The sequence below is a fragment of the Phaethon lepturus genome, unplaced genomic scaffold, assembly GCF_000687285.1.
Source record: "Phaethon lepturus isolate BGI_N335 unplaced genomic scaffold, ASM68728v1 scaffold7240, whole genome shotgun sequence".
Lineage (NCBI taxonomy): Eukaryota > Metazoa > Chordata > Aves > Phaethontiformes > Phaethontidae > Phaethon > Phaethon lepturus.
Window position 1 is genome coordinate 1 of NW_010512501.1, and position 24,338 is coordinate 24,338.

The 24,338-nt window shown below is 38.9% G+C and overlaps 1 protein-coding gene across 1 annotated transcript in view; it reads left to right on the forward strand.

Annotated features, from left to right (window-relative positions):
• Positions 1 to 1,097: 1,097 nt before the first annotated feature.
• The window catches only part of ATP6V1H (ATPase, H+ transporting, lysosomal 50/57kDa, V1 subunit H), a gene marked incomplete at its 3' end in the record, with an annotated part of 36,016 nt that continues 12,775 nt past the window's right edge, over positions 1,098 to 24,338 (forward strand). Inside the window, exons 1-7 of the mRNA XM_010287263.1 lie at positions 1,098 to 1,225; positions 8,833 to 8,935; positions 10,976 to 11,065; positions 15,673 to 15,786; positions 18,987 to 19,091; positions 20,105 to 20,158; positions 22,980 to 23,077. Coding sequence (XP_010285565.1) covers positions 1,122 to 1,225; positions 8,833 to 8,935; positions 10,976 to 11,065; positions 15,673 to 15,786; positions 18,987 to 19,091; positions 20,105 to 20,158; positions 22,980 to 23,077 — 668 coding nt within the window. The remainder of the gene's footprint in view (positions 1,226 to 8,832; positions 8,936 to 10,975; positions 11,066 to 15,672; positions 15,787 to 18,986; positions 19,092 to 20,104; positions 20,159 to 22,979; positions 23,078 to 24,338) is intronic.

Sequence of the window (24,338 nt, forward strand, 5' to 3'; positions counted from 1 at the left end):
GCTTGAGGAGTGTTTAAATGGCGCTGCCTGGGTCGCCTCAGAGCTAGGAAACGTTCAGTGGTCGTTGAAGGCCAGAGGAAGTGGTGCCGTCTCTGTGGGTGTCTGTTCGCAGAAGTAGTTTCAAAGGGAGGACAGTTCTGCCGCTCCATTTGTTCAGGCTAGTTCTCTTTTTTTTTTTTTTTTTTTGCTTTTGTTTGAATCGTATTTTCATTCAAATGAGGGATACTTGTTAAGGATGGGGCAGAATGTGCCAGTTTGCACTTGCTTCTGTAAAGGCAGCCAAAACCGTCCAGAAATGAGCTGCATGGAGAAGCTTGATGCAGTTTAGGTTGTGAGGAATTCCTGCTCCAGCTGGGTCTCAAGCCTCTGCAAACAAGGCTTCTTGTTTTGGCATCACAGTCAGGTGGAGATTAGCCCATAAAAGAGGAGAAAGGAGAAGTTCTGAAGGTCACTGTTTATGGTAATGTAGTATGTCCTCAAGAAGAATTTCTGTTCATATTTGTTTTTCAGTTTGCTTTTTTCTGGACAGCAATGATTTAAATTCTCATGTTAGTTTATGTAACATGGTTTTTAATTTATGTAACTTGTGTTTCTTTTCTGAAGTTGTAGTTTATGTGTTTCTAATGTCTAAATACTCTTAGACAAATACCTGAACAAAATCAGTCCTAATATATGGGGGCAGGGTGGTCATGCACTGCATTTTAAACCTTATCATCAGTGCTGATTTGGAAGGACAGCTTCTGTTATCTGTAGGGCTATTTGGGCATTGCAGAAAAGTAGTCTTTATTCAAATAACTTAATTTGCTTTTAAATTTCCAAGGCTCGGAGTTGTTAAGTAATGTTATATATATCTTTGATTTTTGCAAACCTGTGATTGGTTATACTTTAGTGTGTAGGTATGGCTTAATTTTGTTTGTTTCAGGGAAGTCACATTTTACATGCTGTATAAAACTTTGATTTCTCAGGAAATACAGAGTGCGGTTTTGGGGAATGGGACACCTGAAAACGATTTTCCTTTTTTTTCCATTAAAATATTCGATAGATATTCTGCTGTTTAATACTTTAGTAAGAGATCTCAAATCTGACTTGCATTTCTAGGTACATTTTAATTATCAGTTAAGATGGATATCCGAGGTGCTGTAGATGCTGCTGTCCCAACAAACATTATTGCTGCCAAAGCTGCTGAAGTTCGGGCAAACAAAGTAAACTGGCAGTCGTATCTCCAGTAAGTAAAAACTGACCACAATTTTTTTTTTCTTCCTTCCCTCTTAAGTGTTAGACTTTTTGTGATTTTGGGTTACATTGGAACATTAGGTTACAGTGCTGACAGAGACAGAACATTCTGTCTGAAAATATTTGGAAAAAGTCTACATTAAATGGAAATGTTGGGGAAAATTTTCTTATGACTTATTACAAGAAAGGGAACTGTACTTCTGCGAACTGAATGCTGTAATAACAAATAATACAAGTTTGCACAAATGTGTGGTAAGACTGTCCATTTTTTTCCTCATCATTCAAATACCATTCTCAATTTTATCATTGTTGGATGAGTACCGATGTAAGAAAAGTTTACAGTAAGAGTTGTCTTATATGTCGGTATGTTATCTCTATTGCTGAAGTGCCTTACAAATTGTATATTTGTGAATACAAATTGTACTAGCAAAACTCGGCTAGTAGTCCAGGAAAATAAGCTGCACCTCAACTAAAGGAAGAATAGTATTGGAGAGCAATTGAAACAAGTAAATTGAGGAGCCGGCTGAAAAAAAAAAAAGTCAGTGTGGGGAGAGCTGTGCTGCCATTTCAGGTAAGCTCAGAGTTTACTTTGGAAGGTACATAATGGTACTGTAAGTGAGAGAAATATTGTCCACAGCGCATATAGAGACAAGCTGAGGAAAACAGATTTGTGCATGAGGGTAGGGAACAGGAAGAAGAAACAGACTTTTACTGGTCCTCTGTACTCTGAAGTGAAATGCAGGATTCTTGCATCCCTGCATTCCTCATGACAAGTACCTATGAAGAATATTGGCAAAGTGCAAACTAATATTATCCCTTGAAGGTCTATGTATAATAGCAAATTACTTCAGTGTTAGTTGCTTTGTAACTGAAAGAGGAGAAATCTTGATGATTCTAGAGGTACAAACCACACTGCTTATGTTTTGTGATTATCAGTGTTACACCACTTTGCAAAAGATAGTTTTTTTTCAGATTGCTGTGGTACATAAATATATGCTATATATTAAAATAAGGTTGCAAAACTGTATGCATGCAAGCTGAGAAATGCTAACATGCTAGCACAGGGCAAAGTAGGTGGTCATTAATGAGATTCTATGTAGCTCAGTCTTGCCTATTCCATTCATTCAGTTGTGTTATTTTTTCTCTTTGTGATTGTATATCTACATAGTAAACTGGATTACAGAACTGATCTGCTGAAGAAACTTCCTTTTGCTAGGATATTTTTTCAGATATATCGGTTGCTTGTTCAGTTTGCAGTGTGACATTACAGTGGCTTTGCAGGCAAAAGAGTGAGGTCAGTGTGGTACCGTGACAGTGGCAGCTACCAAATATTTGTCAAACTATCTAAATGGCTTTTGCTGTTACTGTGTGCCCTGTTATCCATCTGATGGGAAGCCTGGGCAGCTGTTCCTGTGCTGTCCTAGTGGCAAGTGAACAGCTAGTTTGCAGTTATTCAGGATGGAAGTGGGAGTATAATTGTTCACTGTCAATCCAAGTGAAAATGGGATAATCTTTTTCACTGTGTCTATAGGGGTTCAGACTATGAGGCTGGTGAGATTCATCTGTTGCTTTTGTTAGTTTAGGGGATGGTTCTCTTTGGCAAGGAGTTGTATTTTGAATACATGTGTAGTATTAATTGCTTGACTGTGCTTTATATGGTCTACCGTTTATAATTTGCCTTCATCCTTGGGGTTCTCTCTCTCTAGTGCTGAATAAGGATGGGGGAGTTTTGTTTATTTGCCTGTCAGCAAATTTCTATGTAACCTCTTTTGACCAGGAGGCAGGGTTGATGGTTCTTTTTCAGATTCCAGATATAGAATTTGACTTTATTTTGTTCTGGAATGCATGAAAGAAGAACGTACTAGTTATTTCCTCTCTTTGATGGGTTAGCCAGGTTTTGGAGGCTAATGTAGTGCATCTGGCTAGTGTTTGTGATCCTATTGTGAGATTGTTCAAAGCATAGTGCCCTATGTATGTCAATGACAGTGTGTCCTGTTTGTTATTGCTCGGAAATAAATGTAAGCTTTGTGTTTTCTATTTACTGGTAACAGCCTGGCTGTCTGGCTAAGGTAGCTTCAAGGATGAACTTAAGTGGTGCCAGAGGGGTTGTGGAGCGTTGTGAAGATAACTGTAGTTCTTTGGCTGAGGAGTTTGCTTATCATTAATTATTGGAAAATATCAGCAGAACTTGTGGTGCTTCTAAAGAGGAAATAAAATTATACCTGGTTTTGGATATGTCTCTTTTACAATGGTGTGGTTTGGACATGATGATGTCTTTGAGGATCTGTTGAAAAGTCAGTACAGCTATATTGCTTCATTTCTGGAACAAAGCACATTATTAACGAGTGGAAACAGCTTGCTTCTGATGCACCTGGTAGAGGCAGGTCAGATGGTTTGTTCTGGTCTATAGAGTAGAAGGAAGATGGAGTGCTGATGATTTTGAAGGATGCTTCTCTTGCTTTCTTTTGAGCTCCTGTTCTGGCAGTCTGTGCATTTAGTATGGTAAGCTTGCATATAAATATATGAAGGCGTACTTCAAGTCTTCAGATGTTTTTCCATTAAAGGAACAATTTTTATGTTTGTTTTCCCTAAATTCACACATCAACTCAGGCATGACATAATTTGTGTTCCTTAAACTATAGATAGTATTTATGTAGTTGGAGTTAAAGAACTTCACAAGAAATTCTGATGGAATTTTTTTTTTTAATCTGGCTGTGATAGTTGTATGTGTATAAAGATGCTTTAAAGATTGCATCAATTGCAACAACATTGGAGCCTGGGTCACCACAGGAAGACATTTTGAAGTTCTCTTCTGCTCTCTGTTCTTCAGTGCAAAAGTAAAATGGCTTACTAACGGTGAGCCTCTAGTAGCCTGACTTCTCCTGTAGAATCCGTTCAAGCTAAAGATTAACTGGCATCTCAGAAGGTTATAACTGTAAACTAAATGTCGAACTGGGCTAACACACAACTGCTGACTTTTGATGTTTTCTGTGTATACTGTTGGCACAAATGTGAAATACTGATGTATTACAACTGTACATAGTACTGGTTTGCCACTGTGTTCACTGCTCTCTTCAAAATTAGGCTGTGGAAGAAGATTTTTTTTCTTTTAATGCCAAAATTTGCACTTTCTTTGTGTTGAATTCCAGCTCAGGTCTGTGTCTGAGGGAGAAGAAAATGGCAAAACTTGGAACAGCAGAAGGTGATGTGTAGGTCTAGCTACCTCTTGGAAGCTAGACATAGTTTAGGCAACTAGTTCTGTACAGACTTTCTTGCCTTTGGATCTTGAGACTTCTAGTAGTTCAGAGGTGTCGATGCCTTCTGTGAGTTGAAAATACAGTGCACTGCTGTTTTGTACTGTGTGATTGCTTTCAGTATTTGCTTCAGGGTGTCAGAATGCCTTTGGAGGGTGTTAGCTTTCCTGAAGCAAGTTTGGTTTTGCTTTCTAAGGGTAGTAAATGAGTTCTGTGGAAAAATGAACTTGTTTCGGAGTTTAACTTGCATCTTACTGCACTGTAGGTGTACAGCATTTTTAATCAGGTGAGATACCTGATGGCTAATTTGTACGTAGTTTCGCATGTGTCTTCAGGTACTTTACATACATGTTTGTCAATTCTGATGTTCAAATATCTATTTTAGTTTCCTGGGGGTGGGGGAACCTTCTAGAGTGGGTTAAAAATCTTGGACTTTTAGAACACAAATGTGGATAAATGGATAAAAGAAATTACGCCTTGATGTGGTAGCTTCATATGGGCTTCATATTTGCTCCAGTTGTAGTAAAAAATTGTTTTTTTTTATTTTTAAACACAGCACCCCCACCTCCAATGACTTGTTAAATCATTCAAACAAAAAAAGGAACAAGAGCTACTGGAGGAAATACATAATAAAAAGAACGAATCACAAGTTTATGAGTCATCTTGAGAGACCAAGAGATTTTAAAAATGGTGGTCTTACAAATTTATGCTTTCTAAATCTTACACGGCTTCAGTTTACTCTTCTGTAGCTAGTGCTCTCAAAGGCAGGCTTTAGTATCTCAAGCACAAAGCTTTAAAATATGGCTACAGGACTCGAGGTCTAAACCGATATACCCAGACAGCTGAAGCTCAGTCAAAGTGACTTTTTTCGGTTCACAAAAGACTGTGTAGACACATCCTGGAAAATAAGAAATTAAATGGCTGTTAGGAAGAGGGGTAGAGGGAGGTTTTCATTACTTGTATTGTTTGGTTAAAGGTACTGTGAAATTCCCGTCTCTCTGAAGAGGGGATGAGGAAAATGTGGTAATAGTATCATGGTAGCTAGTACAGCTGTCTGAGGCTGCTCTGCATTTTTCATGTTGGGGTTTTTTTTTTTCCACTAGTTGCTAAGGTTTACTAAATAATCAGTTATTTCAATTTTACCATGGGATGAATGGAAATGAATGCATTTGAAATTACTAAAACTATTAATCAAATGTATGAGATCTCTGATAAAATATTAATAACTTGTTTACAAAGCTGTCAAATCCTTTGAACTATTTTGTATGGGTTGGAAAGTATCTTTTTCAATGGTACTTACAAAGCAATAAAGAGTATACCCTAACTTCTTTTCCTTTCAAGGCAACATCAATCCCCACACCTTTTATTTCGCCTTTTTTCTTTTCTTCCTGTGGCCTAATGTAGGATGAAAGCAAAAGCGTGAAAGCTTTTTTTCCTTGACAGTTGGCAGACCTTCTTGTGATAACCTGGCTATAAACAAACATCTCTCTTTCTGAGCTGAAGCTTTTTTCAAGCAGTAAAGCTGAAAATTAAGGGTTTACCTTATGTTGTCTTTGAAGTGTGTCCTAAATGGCAATGCTCTTAACAAACACGCAGCTCATCTGGTTACTTGATATCGATATCATTGATACAGAGGAATCCCTGTCTTGGCCAACATTGATTGAAACATGAGAGGCTTCCAGTTACGGGTCGTTAAGTGCAGTATTTGTGGTGAATGAATTGTCCTCATCTTTCAACAACTACTCAAATCCACCCTTAACAGGACAGAAAGAACATAAGTCAATCTAAAAGGCATGTAGTAGCAGCATGGTCATCATTGCCTAATTACTTTTTCATCTATAATTAGTTAAGTTTTAGTAGGAACTAGTTGAGGACTACCACTGGCTTTGAGTGTTGCATCTAGTAACTCTTAATTGCCTTTCCTCAGTGCGCATGAGGATATTTATTACAGAGTAGCTAGAATACAGGAATTGTGTGCGTGGTACTGGTCTATTTATGTTCCTTGCTTGAAAAGTAAATCGCTAAAATATGGCTCTGTGATAAGGCCATCCTCAAGACATAACCGTTTAAGTAAGAGAAAAGACAAGAACACATTGTAGGTCTTATTTATGTTTCTATGTTTCAAAAATCCATGTGAGCCAATTAAAAAAAAAAAAAAAAAAAAAAAGAGAACATTTCCTGTAAGTTTACGAGGATTTTAATGGAACCTCTAGTCATGGAACATCTGGAAACTGACCCAGAACATGGAAAAGATGTATTAAAAGAATATGTGCTACATAGCTTTGCAAAGTGGAAGAGGCATTTGACTCAGTGGAAATGTAAGAGGAGATGAGTTTTGGCAATAACTGAAACAGAGCAACGTCTAATACTTGCATCCCCTGTGACTTTTATATTGATGATGAAATGCACAATTTTCTTCTTTCTTGAAGCACTCCTGATATTAACTAGTAAAGGTAGTCACCTATTAAAGTCCTGGATATTTTCAGGACTACTTGATTTAAAATTTTCTTACCTGAAGAGTGCCTGACTGTAGATTGTAATATTTTTACAAGTTTGTTATTTGTTGTGGTGGTAAGTTTCATATTATAACAAAACCCAACAATATTATGCCAGCTTTTCAGCTGAGTCAACACCTTTCGGAAATAGCACTGATGATGGCAGTAACCCCTTGAATATTAAGTTAAAGAGAAGATTAAGTAGAGATCTGTTAGCTTATAGGTGTCCACAGCTGTTTGCTATGTCAAGCCCCCTTGCTGTGTGTTTGGATGAACTTGCATGCATATCAGTTTTTAAACTACCAGGAAAAGCTGAAATGTTGTAATTAGTGAAAGCTAAAAATGCATTAGGAACCAAGTTATTTGTGCTCCTTAAAATTCTCTTCAGTGCTTATGTCAAGCTTAAAATAACAATTAATTTTATTTTTCAGCACTTATTTCAGGTTGGATTAGACTATTATTCATGTTATGTATTATAATTTCAGCATAATGTGCTAGTTGTGCCTATTTCAGTTCTTACAACTATTTCCACTGACCGTTGCATTCAGCTTCTGGAAGTTTAAGAATTATTTAGAGAATGCTGTTGAGCAGAGGTGAAGCATAAGGAAGGCCTTGGAAGGATTATTCTGTCATTAATTTTAAATTCTTTGTACATGAGACCTTTTGCAGAAAGGAGGTCCTTACATTCTACTGTGGGATATAGGATTGGTAAAGTCATACTATTGGGATATCAATTTGAAGAAAATAAGGTAGGTTTTGGGGGATTGACCTTGGCTGGCTGCTCGGGTGTGCACCAGACTGCTCTATTACTCCTCCTCCAGCAAAAGGACAGGAGAAAAAATACATCAAGAAGTTCTTGGGTTAAGATAAGGACAGGGAAGTCACTCTGCAATTACCATCATGGGCAAAACACTCTACTTGGGGAAAGTACATTAATTTATTGCTGATTAAACAGAGTAGGATAATGAGAAAGAAGAACAAATATAAAAAGCACTTTCCCCCCACCCTTCCTTTCTTCTCAGACTTTCACTCTGAACTTCTCTAACTCCTCACCCTGAGTGGCTCAGGGGGACAGGGAATGGGGGCTGCAATCAGTTCATAATGCTTCCTTTCTGCTACTCCTTCCTCCTCATGCTTTTCCCCTGCTCCAGCACAGGGTCCCGCCCACAGGTTACAGTCCTCCATGGACTGCACCAGTGTGGGTCCTTTCCAATGGGGTACAGTCCTTCAGGAATGGATTGCTCCAGTATAGGTCACCCCATGGGGTCACAGGTCCTGCAAGAAAACTTGCTCCAGCATGGGCTGCTCTCCATGAGGTCACAGGTCCTGCCAGGAGCCTGCTCTAGTGTGGGCTTTCCATGGGCTGCAGCTTCCTTTAGGGCATACCTACCTGCTGCGGCATGGGGTCCTCCATGGGCAGGTGGAGATCTGCTCCAGCATGGAGCTCCATGGGCTGCAGCGGCACAGTCGGCCTCACCATGGTCTTCACCACAGACTGCAGGGGAATCTCTACTCTAGCGCCTGGAGCACCTCCTGCTGCTCCTTCTGCACTGACCTGGGGGTCTGCAGAGTTGTCACTCTCATATTCTCACTCCTCTCTACTGTCTGCAACTGCACAGCAGTTTTTCCCCTTCTTAAATATGCTCTCCCAGAGACACTACCACTGTCTTTGAGGGGCTCAGCTTTGGCCAGTGGCACGTCCGTCCTGGAGCTGCTGGAACAGACTCTGTCTGACATGCGGGCTGCTTCTGCTGTCTTCTCATACAAGCTGCCCCTGCAGCCCTCTTGCTACCCAAGTTTTGCCACATAAACTGTTAATGTTGCTTATGGTTTCATATTTTGCTTTTCAGAGGGCAGATGATTTCAGGTGAAGACTGTGAATTTATTCAAAGATTTGAACAGAAAAGAAATCCAGAAGAAAAACAGGAGTTGTTGCAAACAGAAGGCAATCAAGTAACTTTCTTTTAATAATCTAACTTTTGGGGAGGAGGATGGAAGGACATTTTCATACCGACTCTTATTTTATTGTTTGCTGTATACAGTTAAGATGTTACGGAAGAAGTATAAAACTTGCTATTATTATTTTTTTTTTTTCCTAGATACAGGTTGGACTTTCTTTTAAAAACCTATTAAATAATTATTAAATGTCAACTGACTTTGACTCTGCTGTGGGACAAGCTAGCTCAAGTCTTTCCTTATCCCAGTTTACTTAATCATGCGCACTTGTACTTGAGTCACCTTTTTTTGAGCCTTTTTCATAGAGCTATAGAATAGTTTGGGTTGGAAGGGACCTTTAAAGGTCATTTAGTCCAACCTGCCAACAATGAGCAGGGACATCTTCAACTAGATCAGGTTGCTCGGAGCCATGTCCAACCTGACCTGGAATGTTTCCAGGGATGGGGCATCTACCACCTCTCGGGGCAACCTCTGCCACCGTTTCACCACCCTCACTGTGAAAAATTTCTCCTTATGTCTAGTCTAAATCTACCCTCTTTTAGTTTAAAACCATTACCCCTTGTCCTGTCGGTACAGGCCTTGGTAAAAAGCCTGTCCACATCTTTCTGATAAGCCCCCTTTAAGTCCTGGCAGGCTGCAATAAGGTCTCCCTGGAGCCTTCTCTTCTCCAGGCTGGGCAACCCCAACTCTCTCAACCTTTCTCCACAGGGGAGGTGTTCCATGATCCCTCTGATCGTTTTGGTGGCCCTCTTCTGGACCTGCTCCAGCAGGTCCAGGTCTTTCCTGTTCTGAGGGCTCCAGAGCTGGATGCAGGACACCAGGTGGGGTCTCACTAGAGTAGAGCAGAGTAGAGGGGCAGAATCACCTCCCACGACTTGATGGTTTTATAGTTTATTGATGGAAGCTACTACTAGTGAGATTTCAGCTTAGCTAGCTGAGTAATTATAATATACTTGGGTCCACTGACTGCTAAGATGGGTTCAGTTAAACACAGGTGTCTAGTGTAATTTTTTAGGCACAGTAAGATAGGAGATATCTGCATGGGACAGAGCTGTTATAAGGTTGATAGGTGACCCATGCCATTTGGCTTATGGAGTCCAGGCAGGATGCCCAAAGATGCTTTAATGATACTTGAAGCAGTAGAATCTCAGCCTTGAAGCCTGAGGTTCTAGCAGACAGTGTCAGGTATCAAGAGGATTGGGTGAGGTAGGGGGGAAGGTGAAGAGTAGGAGATATGCTTAACACACAAAACTTTCCAGCCCTTTTTTCTACTTTAATTTTAGGCTGTTCTGTTTTTCCTTTTCTTTCCTTTTTTTTACCCCAAATTGTATGGGCTGACTGCTGTGTAATGGACCATAATTTGCATCATGGCAAAAGCATATATGGTGAGCATTATATGCCACTATATAATTACAGTGTAACAGTTCAGAGTTCCATTTTTCTTTCAGTTTTAGTTGACCGTGGTGAAGGGGAAGGAGGGAATGTAAAAAGTAGTGTTGTGACTGTTTCAGCCTATTATTTCTGTTGCTGAAATAGTAGAGTAGAGCTGTTCAGGAGGCAGAAAACAGCTCAAATAGGAATGAAGATTCGTCTAGAAGGTATAGGAAGTGAACAGGTAAGAGTGACCTGTCTTCCCTCCCATTCAAGTTGCTGAAGCTTTCTTAAACCATGTCTAAGTTTGTTGCTGTTTTGTCAATTTACTTGGTTTTTCTCCCCACTGCCATAAAAAAGGGTGCTGGTGGAGATTTTTCTAGAGTCTTTCAACAAAGCATCTTGCTGACTTCCACTAGTGAGTACTTGTTATTTCATTTGAAAGCCATAAAATGATTTGTAAAGCGTAATGATCAATGTGACAGAAAACTTTCTTTGTAATATAATGTCAAATGTATTCATCTCTTATTGCAGTTGAATAAGATGTTGGGATGCTCAATGCTTATGTAAGACTTAACTGTGAATTAATGAGGTCCTGTTTTATATTAACAAAAGGAATGAAGACAATTGCTAATACTAATTTTAACGTCTGTCTTATTTTTCTAGTGCGCTAAAACATTTATAAACTTGATGACTCATATCTCCAAGGAACAGACGGTTCAGTACATTCTGACTATGGTTGATGATATGCTGCAAGTAGGTCAATAACCTGTCTTATTTTTAAGTATTTGAATGCATGCTTGAATGTTTCCTTAGCCTAATTCAGATCTCTTCAGGTGTTTGTCATACTGTATTTAAAATATTCTTTTAAATTTTCAGATCTTGTCTTCAGAAGTTAAATGTTAGAACTAAAGTTGTATGGGAGACTTAATCTTGTATATATTCATGTTCTGAAAATAAAACATACCTGTATCCTTTTATGTTGGCTCTCAATTGTTTGATGCAAAACTTGGTTGTTAAGGTATGATTTGCGACCTCAGCCCTTTCGTGTTGTGTAGATAGGATATGACTTCAAGTTGTTGAAGCTTTTCCTACAAAGGTATTAATTTGGCCACCCTCAGCAAGAAGGTATAGCTTCTGCAGCTTCAGGTTTCCAACATAAATTAGACTGTTTAGGACAACATGTTCTGAAATTCTCCATGGTTTGATTATAAAACAGGAACTTTTGATTCAATGAAATATGTAGCGCTCTGTAGCTATGCGATAGAGTGACTTACAAGGGTAGGCTGTTAAATTTGGTGTCAGGACTGCTGTGCTGACCTGGACAAGTCAGCAGGAGACTTTACTCAATCAGATAATCCCGCTTTTGCATTTCTTCACTCTCTCGTAGACTAAGAGAAAGTGGTTGGAGTGATGATGTAACAAGATGGGTTCAGTTGTGTGAGGTTTCTCGTGGTGTTCACATAGGATGTCTGGTTGACAGTTTCTCTGCTGCTGTTTTATGTTATATTTAGTGCAAGGTTGCAGTGAAACGTGACTAGTGATAGCTTAATGGTTTAGAGCGTTGCCCGAGGAGGTGAACCATGTGACTTCTAATTCAGTATTGTGAACAGCCAAGTTGAAAAGTGTGAACCTCTCCACAGTGTGTATAACATTGGAATTATGGTGTTCTTGCAGGTGCCTGTGTGCACATTAGAGCCCGAAGTGAGTGCCCTGGCTGCTAGAATAATAGCTAGTGGTGGTGGTGACAGTTTATTCATGCCCATCTGCAGCTTTGTTACTCTGACCTTCTCTTTTCTTTAGATTTACTCTTTCTCAACTGTGACATAAATATCAAGAAGTAGAGAACACAAAAGGGACCCTCTGTTATTCTGTGATTAGGACTCTGAGTTGGGAGGACCTTGTTGTGGTTTATGCATTTGATGACAAACTTTATCTTAGTGTGCGAGAACACTGTTTATTATGGCCACTTTTGTGAAGAGTGGGTCTTGTTTTCTATGTGAGGCGTGCTGGTGGCCACAGAAATAATAATTTCACTTTCCCTTCTTTGGAACTTTTTGTGAGTGTTAGTAGGTCTTGTTTTGCTTGTGCGCTTTGACATTAGCACATAGCCTGTAGCTACAGTATGTGATAGCCGGTATCGTCTCCTGTGCTGTGAAATTAATACCCCACAGGTAAAGACTTTCACTGGCCCACTCTTGAACAATTACATTAGTTCTAGGTGGTCACAGAAAGTGGTTTTGAGTAATCTCTCATTTGCTATACTGGTTCTGTCATATATGTCTAGATGAACATATTTTCTTGACTTCATGGTCATGCACCGACACTTCTGTATTCGGGGCCTTACCCTGCCACAGAAGTGGCATGTGTGGAATTCTTCATGTTAAACGTGATGACTTTAAATTGGCCAGGCTTTATAGTGATACAGGAGAATAGAGATGTTGGTGCACAGTATATATTTTCTTTTGTGTGAAATTGGATGCCTTTTTCACTTTAAAAATTCTGCTTCAGTGTCTGAAAGGCTGCACTGGCTTTTGCAATGCTCTGTGTCAGTTCATTATTCAGGGATATCTGGCTGCTGGCATAGAGTGTTTGTGTGCAGGCGTCTGCATGGCATCATCTCAGGGCTTCCTAACCCTCCATGTCTCCACTAGGCAAGGCTGAAGCAGGACTTCTGTTTTCTTTTAGTCATGTTCAGATGGTAGAACCTGTTGTCACCGATGCCTTATGGACCCTTGGTTGTACATTTTCAAGGTGTAAGAGTCTTGTCAGAAAGCAGCGTATTGGCCATTGACTCTGTGACCCTGAGTTTAGTGCAGGGTCTCTGCAGACTGCATGGACAGAAGAATCCGTGGCAGTGGATATGAAGTCCCCTGTCTTTGCCTGAGTATTCTTAATTCAGAATGTGTGAAGATTTTAAGTGAGAAGTTGTTGAAGGACATGGCCTGTCATGGTGCCACTGACTCCTTCAGTAGAATTGTTTTGAGTGAGGATGTTCGCTGCAGTTCCATGAAATGAACAAATATGACAGCTACCTTTGATAGCTGAAACTTCTAGAAACTATTGTAGGTAACAGTGGCCAGCTTTTGTCCGCATTGATAATGACTGTCTGTGGTTCTTCTATTATCTTTCTATGCTTCTCTTGTGAGGTTGTAAAAATCATACCAGTTGTATTTTGAGCACACACAAAGCTTACCAGGGATTGTCTAGGATTGTTCCAGCAGTTCTACTTATGGGTTTGATCATTGTTCTGAGAAAGATTTCTTTTGGAGGCTGCCAGGAGTAAAATTAATGTAGTGATTGCTTTATAAGAATATCACCATTCTGCTTATTTCTGAAGGTGGAGAGTGTTAGCATACTGGAATCCCTGAGGAAAGATTTCTTATTCATATGATAAATACTTGGAACAGTTTCTTGGGGTTAGTGACCCCATCATACTACACAGTCTGTTACTTGTGAAACCTGTAAGAACCTGCAAGGTAGTTGGTGCAGGTAGCAGTATCACCCAAGCGAGCTTCATTATGCTTCTTTGGAAATGACAGATGCTAAATTATTCAACTGTTCATGTCAGAGCTTCATGATTTCCATTTTATCGGTGTAGTCAGTAGCTGCTGGGGAAGGTGCGGCACTATGTATTTCAGGGCTGCAGGCAGTTCTCCACTCCTTCCCTCCTGTCTTTACTATGCATCTCAACAGCAAACCAGACTAGTCTTCTGATTGACAGCATGTTGAAGTTATTTCAGCCGTTCTGCTTTCAGACCTGTCTGTCTCCTCCTTAGTTATTTTGTAAACTGAACTCGTTGATCTAGGTTTTTTTGATCTTTTTAGCTAGACTCTGTGTAGCACAAGTGTAGAAGATGACAGTGATTTATTTGATCGAACTGCCATTTTTCATCAAACTAGACCTCACAGAGCAGACACTCTCCACCAAGGCACTGTGTTCCCGAGATCTTACTTTTTTATATTTTATTTCATAGTTTGAACAACACATTTTGAGAGGATTTTTGAGTGCTTTTTGACAGATGCTATATAGTGCATTAATCACTGTTAGGGTTATGACTGTCAGATAACTAGTGACATCTGACCTTCCCCAGTCAGTGATCAGGACAGCAATTTGCAGCCCCTGTGGTGCAGTAACTTTGATACTTTCAATGAAGTGTTGGTTACTCTGATGCTTAGTAAGATGCCAGTGTTTGGATCATGGAGACCTTCAGGTTGTCTTGTGCTTAACAGGTCAGATTCAAACAAGCAGGCTTGCCTGGCTGATTCTTGGTCCGTAGAGTTAATAATAGGGTGCTGAACTGATGGAGGAAAGCCCTTCAGCTAGGGGAGTTTGAAAATTGAATTCATTGGTTAGTGGAGACTGAGATACTGTTCTCAGTGCGAGTTTCCCAATTACATGGTTTCAAACAGTTTTGCGAGTTTTATACTTTGTTGTAGTGGCTTGACTCAATGGGGAGACATCTCTTCAGAATGAAAGCTTACTATCCACCAGGCTAGAAAGTATGTGGAAATGGTGGGAAAAAGCAAGAATCCACGTATTTGATTTTCTGGAAGACTGCCTATATTCTAAGCTATTAGGAAACAGCAGAGCTCCTCTTTCTTCAGGTTTGCATAGTCTTTTCTCTGGTCTGCTTTAAGGAGAACCTTAATAGCCGCTTTTCACAGCAGTTACTAGGTGAAATGCTTGAAGAAACTGTGCACGGTCCCCAGGTTCAGGTACTTGGGGTCTCTTGTGGCTCAGTCTAGAAGCCCTGGAGAGCAGATTTCCAGTGACTAAGTCCTCTCCTAGCTATGCAGGTTGCCTGAGATAACAGCTGAACCAGTTGCAGCCTTATCGGGGAGGGAAGAGCTTGCTTCCCATTGAGAGGAATGGAGAGGCAGGACTAGCTTACGTCTCCAAAGTTTCACTTGTAGTACACGCAGACAAGTTGAACAACAGGCTTTTGTGTGGAAGTAGCAATATGTGGGAAACTTTGTATGGACTTTATTCAAGCATAACTGATTGGATGAGGAGTAGTGTTCCTCTGGAAAATGACAGTATTGAGCTAGTCTCTCATTTCTCTCATTCTGCTTGCTTGATCAAAAGGATACATCCATTTTTACTCAAGCAGGTGTTGATGTACTGAGATATAACTAGGGTTTCAAAGCTTGTTTCCCCCTGACCCAAAACTAACTTTAATGTTGGAGTGTTGAAATGAACTGTATCCACAAGTAACTGTCAAAATGAAAAATTTACATGGGCTGTTACAAGCCAGGATGTACTCTGATAATGTATGCCAACACAATGAGGAGCAAATAATTGCTTTATGTTGAATGCTTTTGCAAGTCTCTCATCTTTTCCCTTCTCCCAATTTTTACAGGAAGATCATCAGCGTGTTTGTATCTTCTTTGATTATGCAAAACGTGGTAAAAACACTGCATGGTCCTATTTTCTGCCGATGTTAAATCGACAAGATCTTTTCACTGTGCATATGGTAAGTTTTAAATGAACCTGTCTCTGAAGATGGTAGAGAAAAATGCTGGGTTTATTTTTCTTTAGGAGATTTTGGGGTTTGAAGCTAAACTACTGCCTGGACTGGAAAGTTTTCCTTTTGCAGTCTAGATGAGTCATTCTTAATACAAGCTTTACCTGACCACATTTTAGAAAGGAAACTTACATTGTTTATTGACATTGTTTTTTCTGGGAGATTAGAGCAGGTTTTAAAGGCTCAGAAGAGCATGGATTGTAGAATTAATTAAGCACGGTAAGACATATCGAGAAAAATAACTTTTGTAACAACAGCCAGTCAATGCTCCTCATGCCTTACAAATATTAGAATTTAAGTTCTCATCCTGTGAAAGGGAAATATCTTTACCTTGATGAACCTTATTCTCTCTTATAATGCCATTTGAAATCCACTTAAAATGGTTTGTAAGCATACTGGGGAAGAAGTAATGTCTGCTGATGTGGTGGGTTGACCCTGTCTGACAAGAAAGCTCCCACCTACTTGCTTGCACAGTCCCCCACAGCAGGATTGGGGAGAGAATCAGGAGAGGAAACTCATGGGTCAAGATAAAGACAGTTTAATAAGTGAAGGGGAAAAAAGGGAGGAGGAGTGGAACGCAAAACAAATCCAATAAAAGGAAGTGATGTAAAAGCAGTCACACAACACCAGCAGACTGATGCCCAGCTGGTATATCTCTGGTCAACTGTCCAGGCTGTGTCCCCTCCCAGCCTCTTGGTCCTCTCACCCAGCCTGCTCACTGGGAGTGTAGAGTGAGAAACAGAGATGATGTTTGGCAAGCACGGCTTAGCAACAGCTGAAACATTGGTATGGTATCAACACTGTTTTGGTCACCAGTCTAAACCACAGCATCATATGGACTGCTATGAAGAAAATTAAGTCCATGCCAGCCAAGCCCAGTACAACCATGTGCATTGTATGGTATCTCCTGTGCTTTGAGCCATTGGGTGCTGCTGGTGTATATGGAGTAACTTTTCCGGAATTAATATTCTTCTGTTATCTGTGGTAAGAACTGGCCATTTCATCTCAGCAGTTTTCTTTCTTGTGGAGGAAAAATCTGTTTGTATTACTGTAAATTCCTAATGGAGACCATAGTTTTCACTAATAAAAGTTGTATTATGGCTTGAAGAGCCTGCATGGCTATGAACTGTTCTTCACTGCATATCTTTATGCTGGCATGGTATGGTAGAATCAAATCAGTGGCTCAAGCTATAAAACCACATAACTGGCCTGCATTATGCTTACGGTGGCAGTACGGGCACAAGGAATTCCAGGGAGGTCATGGTGTTTGCCCTTAGGTGTGGCCAGTGCAGCTATGTTGGGGCTGTGCTGCCACTTGAACAGTGAGCTGGCCTGTTTTCAAGGCAAATGTCAGGCTTGATATATTCCGCCCCCCCCCGCCCCCCTTTCACTGGTTCACTGCATGGCTATGTAACTGGGTTACTTGGTGCAGCTGAAGGAGGAGGCTTTTGGGGGTTTTGATTGTGGCTGGTTTTTATGTTCTGTTTCTTTTTGGTTTTGGTTTTTTGTTTGTTTCTGATTTTTGGTGGTATTGCTGCTGAAGACCCATCTTGCAAAACTGCAGTTTGAGGTAACTCAGACAATATTGACTTCTCAAATATGCAGGAAAAGTGTAACTTTTAGACCCTTGAAATGCAAACTAATTAATCACCCTGGAATGGTGGCTTTCAAATGTATAGTATAGAAATTTCTATGTCTAGTATTTCTCTGTGTTATTCCGATATGGTTTTCTTTATATACTGCAAAAATACACAAATCACTTTACAAGTCAGATAACCTCATGTGATGTGAATCCACTTTAAAACACTGTTTGCTCCCTTACTATGCCTTTTAGTACTCTTTGTGCAGATATTTTTTTTTAAAGCACATGGATGTTCTCAAAACAAAGTTTTAGGTTTGTGGTGTTTTTGTTGGGGTTTTTTGGGTTGTGGTTTTGTTTTTTGTTTTCTTGGGTTTTTTTCCCCCCTCTTTACTATGCACATTGGAAGACTTGATGCCACATCATTGCATCTCCATAGACAGACAAAAATTTGAGTCTGTCCCCTATGTCCAGGCTCAAATTCTGCTGGGCATGAAAGGTCTCTCATTCAGGGGCCAGGCAGCAGTTTTAACTCAGGAGCATGGTAAGCTAGAAATCTAATATCTCATGTTTTAAAGCTGAAGGCTTTTTACAGGGTTACTTGGCTGCATCCATATGAAGTGGGTTTGGCACACTTCAGTGTAGAGATTGTTGTTCCAGACTCTCACTCATAATCCCTTTAGAAATCAGTAGTGGTGGTGGTGCTGCATGTCTGAATGCAGTGTAAGTGGAAAGGTGCCTGGAATGATGTCCTCACTGCACCATGGAGCTATACGCAGGCAGACAAACCCCTACTTCAGTAGTTTCTTGGTTAGACTCGCTCTTTATATGTAAGCTGTCTCAAATGTTTCTGCAAATAAGTTGCAGGCTGCAATGTAGAGTTACTTCAAACATAATTTGGAAAGGCTGTCCTAGAAATATACTCTTGTTACATGTATACTTGTGCCATAGGCATCATGAAAATTCTTAACCTGACTACATTTTTACTCCTCAACTTCATTCTTAAATTCTACCTTCCCTTTTGGTTTTCTGCTCTTCTTTTCCTGGGCTTGAAACATCTTCTTTCTTGAAGATGACTTGCTTCAGTTTAAGTACAAAAAACTTTAATACTTTGCAGTCATTTGTGTTGCCATATGCTGTAGCTGCCTCAAGTAGCCCCGCTCATATATTTTTTAGGCCATTAAGTGACTTACTGTTGATGGATTTCTGACTGTAATGGTGTCCTACAGCACTAGCCCATCGATAGCTCCTTTCCACCCTCTTCTGAGTTGTTTGTTGGTGCCTTGTGAACTTTTATCAGCTACAAGTATCTGATAACAGTGTGAAAATACACCAGTTGCTAGGAAGTAGAAGCAGAAGAAAGGTGAAGAAGCAAAATTACTAGGCATGAAGAGTTTCCTACATAGAAAACAGGTAGATTTCTGTAAGGGGACATCTTTCACCTAAACTTGGTTTCCAGAGCTTCTGTAAGGATTCACAGAATCTTACTGAATCAAAAAAGAAGAAAAGCTCCTCACTGAATCCTGAAAGTGTTGTGTTTGAAAAATCTGTTTATTGCATTCTTTTTCAGGCAGCAAGAATTATTGCCAAACTGGCTGCGTGGGGGAGGGAACTTATGGAAGGCAGTGACTTGAATTACTATTTCAACTGGATTAAAACTCAGCTCAGTTCACAGGTAAAAAGCTACTTCTGTTTCAACATTAATGTGACTTTGGAAATTTTTTTTAAGAATATGAATATATAGATGTGCAAACGAGGTATATTTTTGGTTTTCTTTTTTTAAAATGAAATTTTACTTTGTCATTTTTAAACCTAAATACCCTTAATTAAAACACATAGTTTTTAACTTAATATTTTATCATTTCTTCTGTAGTCCTTGAAATGTAAATTAAAAGTAAAAAATAAAGGGTTTTTGCCTTTTCTGTTGGTTAACATTGTGATTTTTCTTCTGGATGCTGAGAAAACATGTGATGAGGTTTTTTTGTGGGGAAAAAAGTCCTTTTTCCAGTTTACTGCAGTACAAAGCTTTTAATTTTAGTTCTGTCTCTTGAAACACAAAATAAATCCTGACTTATTTGGACAGTATTTTTATGGCATTAGCTCACTACAGACTGCTTACTGCTGGCTTGTCCTTCAAAGATGAATCGTTCTCCTTTGTATTCATCTTTGGAGATTTTCCCTTCAATCCTTATCAAAACCCAGTGATTTGTCATTCGCTAAGGTAATGTTGTAGTAGAAGTGGATTCTGGAGAGCAGAGAAGCATTCAGTAGATTTAGTAACAGTGTATTTTTCATAGTTTTCCAAACTGGGTTTATTAAAAAAGAGTTTTAATTTTTTCCCTGGAAGAAGAATCTTAAAGTTGGAATTTCCTTCAGAAAGATTCAAGAGAACAGTTTTCAAATTCTAAGATGAAGATGGATAAAAGTCTTGAGTAAATCCACACTTAAATAAATCTTGATATATCAAGATCAGCTCCACGCATATTCTTCTAGACATGATGTGGTGTGTGTGTGGGGGAAATAAATACAATATATTATCATAGTATATTAAGCATGAAAAGTATCTAATACATTCTTAATCTTTTCTTTTTATGACTAGATAGATGGGAGAATTGAAAGAAACCTGGGAAAAACTGTTCTGTAAGGGTGAAGGACAGCTCTGATTTTAAGATTTCATTTTTTTTCCAGAAACTACGTGGTACAGCGGGTTCTATGGAAGCAGGAGCAGTCTCCACAAGTGATGTGAGTATGTCTTTGAACTCTGCCAATTGCTGTTTTGGGCAAGTGCTATCCACTCCTCTGATTAAGGTGCAGAGCTGTTCTGGTGTCAGTAACAGAAAGTAGTTGGACTCAGAACTGTATGACAACAGAGTGCCAGGTGATGGCGCCAAGAAACAAAAGTATTTTTGAAACACTGATTTCACAGAAAATGCTGGCAGTGGAAGTATGTATTTTACCAGTTGGTTTGGGTTGTTAAAACTATAGATGTATCTAGCATTCTCTTTGTTAAAACTTGAAAAAATTATATGCGATTAATTTAATATTTGAACAATAGTTCTGTTTAGCATTGAACTATTGGACTTGTAGAAGAAACCTGAGACTACGAAGCTTTTGGCTCTTCTGATATGCAGAACTTAGGGCACGTCAAATATTAAAGCTAATTGCCCCTCAACCTCTGTAACGTGAAATTACAAGAGTGCTTTCAAAGCTGTAAGCTTTTCATATTTGAATAGCTTGAATTCAGGGGGAAATGGATTGTCCTTTTCATATCAGTATTTATCTATACTGAATTTTATGTAGCTATAATGGCTGTTGAGCTTGGAGATGAAGTGCGGCAGTATAGCAAACGCAAGTGATCATCATAACTGGATTTTCTGTTTTGTTGTGGCACAACGGGGTGGTTTATCATAGCTTTTGAATATGGAGTAGTATTCAGTTTGGTCTTTTGTTCCTTTTGCAACCTGAAAGTGTTCACAGTTTTCAGAAGACTTACACAGGAACCTGGAATTTGTTTTTCTTCTAAATGTAGTCATAGCTTTAAAGCACTAACTTCCTGTAGAGAAAAGCCTCTTAAATTACCACCAGACTAGGGTTTAAAATAGAAAAGATAAAAGGCTGTTACGCATGGCCATGGATAAGGAGTAAAATTATGGCCTGAGCATAGAAATTGAGTATTTCGGTATTTCATGTATGGTTCTGTGTACCATACTGTTAGTTTTTGTTAGGCTGACAGCCTTCAGTCATACAGCCTTAAAAGAGTAAATAGTTCTGCAGCACGCAACACCACTCATTGTGGAGCTGTGAGCTCTTCTAACCTGCTTAGAAATCTGTGTTGATTGTGCTGTTATCACTGCATGGATGTACCGTACCACTGCAGGGTCCCAAAACACCAGAACTGATAGGGCAAATATGTTCTAGGATGATTAAGTTGGGTAAGTATTGTCTTGACTTCATTAGTGTTCTGATTTCAGATCTGGCTTGTGCAGGATTTCCAAGCAGATCCTGACTAATTTATTTCAGAGTAAATTAGAGATGCAGCTGTAACATTTTATACAGGAAATGAGGGATCTATTGTGAAATTTCATTTATAACAGTGTTGGAAGAGAATGCTTTTATGACAGACACTTTAAAAAGAAAATTGCAAGTTCAGTAATACACAGGTTGTAAATTAATACATTATTTGGAGCGGGAGGACTGCCTGTGTGTTTATAGCTGTTTTATTTGCATGGTGTGTGAGAGTGAATACCTACACAGGGAAATGAATGTTCTGTATGATGATTTGGGCCTAGATGTTTGGACTCAGTTTTTACATAAGGTCTTAATCTCTGATGAGACACACAGAAATTAATTAATCTTTATTTTAAATTCTGTTTATTGTCTCTTTTCTCTTCAAATGGGATTGCCTAATTTTTTTTTTTAAATATTTGAAAGGTTTGACCTTGTATTATGCAAGTGATCTACCGTAAAACTTTCAAGACATTTAGTAAAAAACCAAGGCTTATAGGAAAAACAACCCCAACATTTTGTCAGCAGCATATCTGAGTATTAGTGAAGATAATGCCAGAAGTTGAGCAAGAAGAGAGGGAAAAAAAGCAACTTCTGTTGTACCGTGGGATCTTTCTGTTGCTGTACTGGGAAGGACAATGTGTTGACCAAAACCCATTTTTGAACTGGAGCCTAGCCCATCTTATGTGTTACTGCACAGAAAATATATGATTTTCGAGATGAAAAGCTGTTTAATGATTCTTTGTGACTGTTCATATAGGTGTCTGAATGAAAATAGAATTCGGTGGTGCATCTCTCAGTGCTTTCCTGATGTGAAAGTCTTATTCTTACTGTTATTTTCTTAGCACAGTATACTGTGCTAAGCTTTTAATGAAGAGAAGAAAAAAAGTAAACCTAAGCTTTGAGGATGATTTTGCATACTTAGTTTTCTAATGGTATATTTTGTGTAAATATACATCTCATTATGATAAGCACAGTAGTTACTGTGTGGCACATGCATAGGAAAACACACAATTCTCATGACACCACTGCTGTTTTTAGTTGGAGAATGGGAGTGGGAAGAACCTGAACTCAAGATTCCTTTTTCTATAATGACCTCTAGCAAACTTCTTCAAGCCTGGTAACCAGGTTGCTGATTTATTTCCCAAAGTTTGCTCAATGGAATAACAATTGACCCTGTGGGTGAAAAGGCTCTGGCAGTATAATCAAACAGAAGACAGCCTTCATTCATAGATGCTGAAATAAGACATGTTCAAATGGGTTATAAAAATCTATTGTGGTAATGTAAAATGGTAACATTTGGATAATGTTTCTTTCCTGTTCAAAACTCTTCTTTGTTTATATTTTGCTTCCTACCTTGTGAGATTTTTTTTCTTTTTTTTAAGTGAGATTTAAATAGGGGGATGTAAAGCATTGTAAGGGTGACCCTGTTTAACTCAGAAGTGTTGCTGAAGAAATGTGTGTTGAAGTGTGCCGGTAAAGCCTAGTTTGGAAAACTGAACTTCAGCACTTCCTACCTAACTCTTCTTGTAAGAAGTGATGTGTTCTTTTCACCTAGAGTTCCCAGTATGTACAATGTGTTGCTGGATGTCTGCAGCTGATGCTCAGGGTCAACGAATATCGCTTTGCATGGGTAGAAGCAGATGGAGTAAATTGGTGAGCGTTTATTTCAATTTATACAGATATATTTGCACTCACAATAGCATGTTCCCCAGTGACCTCTTCTGGAGTAGAACTCTCTTGCAAAAGACAGCTGCCCTGTTTGAGTACAAAACCTATTTGTTTTCTAACATTAATACAGTCAAATAGACAAATTAAACTTGCAGATATAGGTACCAATGTTGAGGCTTTAATGGCACTTTACTCTTCATGAAGAACAGCTTAAATAAATATCTGAAGGGGAATACAGTCATTTATCTCTAGTGGAAGATGCTCTTTTTTATTTAATAGAACAAGGACTAACAAAATGAGTTTCTGCTAATCTTCTTTGTCCTTCAGTTCGGAGTTGTTCAGTCTGGAAATATTAGTGAAGAGGGTAACATGTTCTAGAGCTAAACTTAATTTTTTATTTCCACATATGGCTTCAAGTGGGTCATTCTTTTATCTAGATTCTCTTCATAAATAGCTCTGCATGAGGCTAGGATGTAGTCACTTACCTGATTTAAAAATGCCTGTCTACAAATAACTTTTCTGCCATGCATGCCTCTCTTGGGGATGGTGACTATACAATTTGAACTTTTAAGAAAAAATACGCCTATACTCAGAAATGGAGAAAAGTCAAAGTGCCAGTGAAGTGAAAGTTCAAAAGGTATTCATGTGTGTCAAGATGACACTACTTGAAACAAACCTTTTCACCAAGGAAGCTGTTCAATAAACTATTAAGGCATTAGGATAACCCTGCGTTTCAACAAGTTTGAATTTGTCTTAATTTTCATAGCAATGGTCTTGAAAATAAGTTGGTTGATTTTTGTTTTTTGTTGTTTTTTTTTTTTTTTTTTAAATTGGGTTAGCTTTTTTGGAATGGACTTGTAAATTCCTTATTAAATTTTCAAACCTTGAGCCTAACAAAGCCTCTGCATGATTTCTTCTTGGAGATCTTGTGATACAATTTCTTCTTAAGCAGTGCTTTGTATATCTGTGATGTTATATCTATAAGCTGTTTTCTGAGAACTTGTTAAATAATGGCTACTTCAGCTCATTTTGGACACTCCTGTGGAGAGATACAATTAAGGAAATAAGTTCAATTTATGTAGATTTTTTTTTCTGTCTGTTTACTCTTTCTTTTTCTTAACTCTGATGGAGTAGCTATGTCCTTCTCTGTTTCTCCTAGAGTGACAGATAATGCTCTAAACATGCCAGTAGAAAAAGAATCTCAGTGAACCTGAAGATGGATACAGTACATCAGTTCACATGGGCA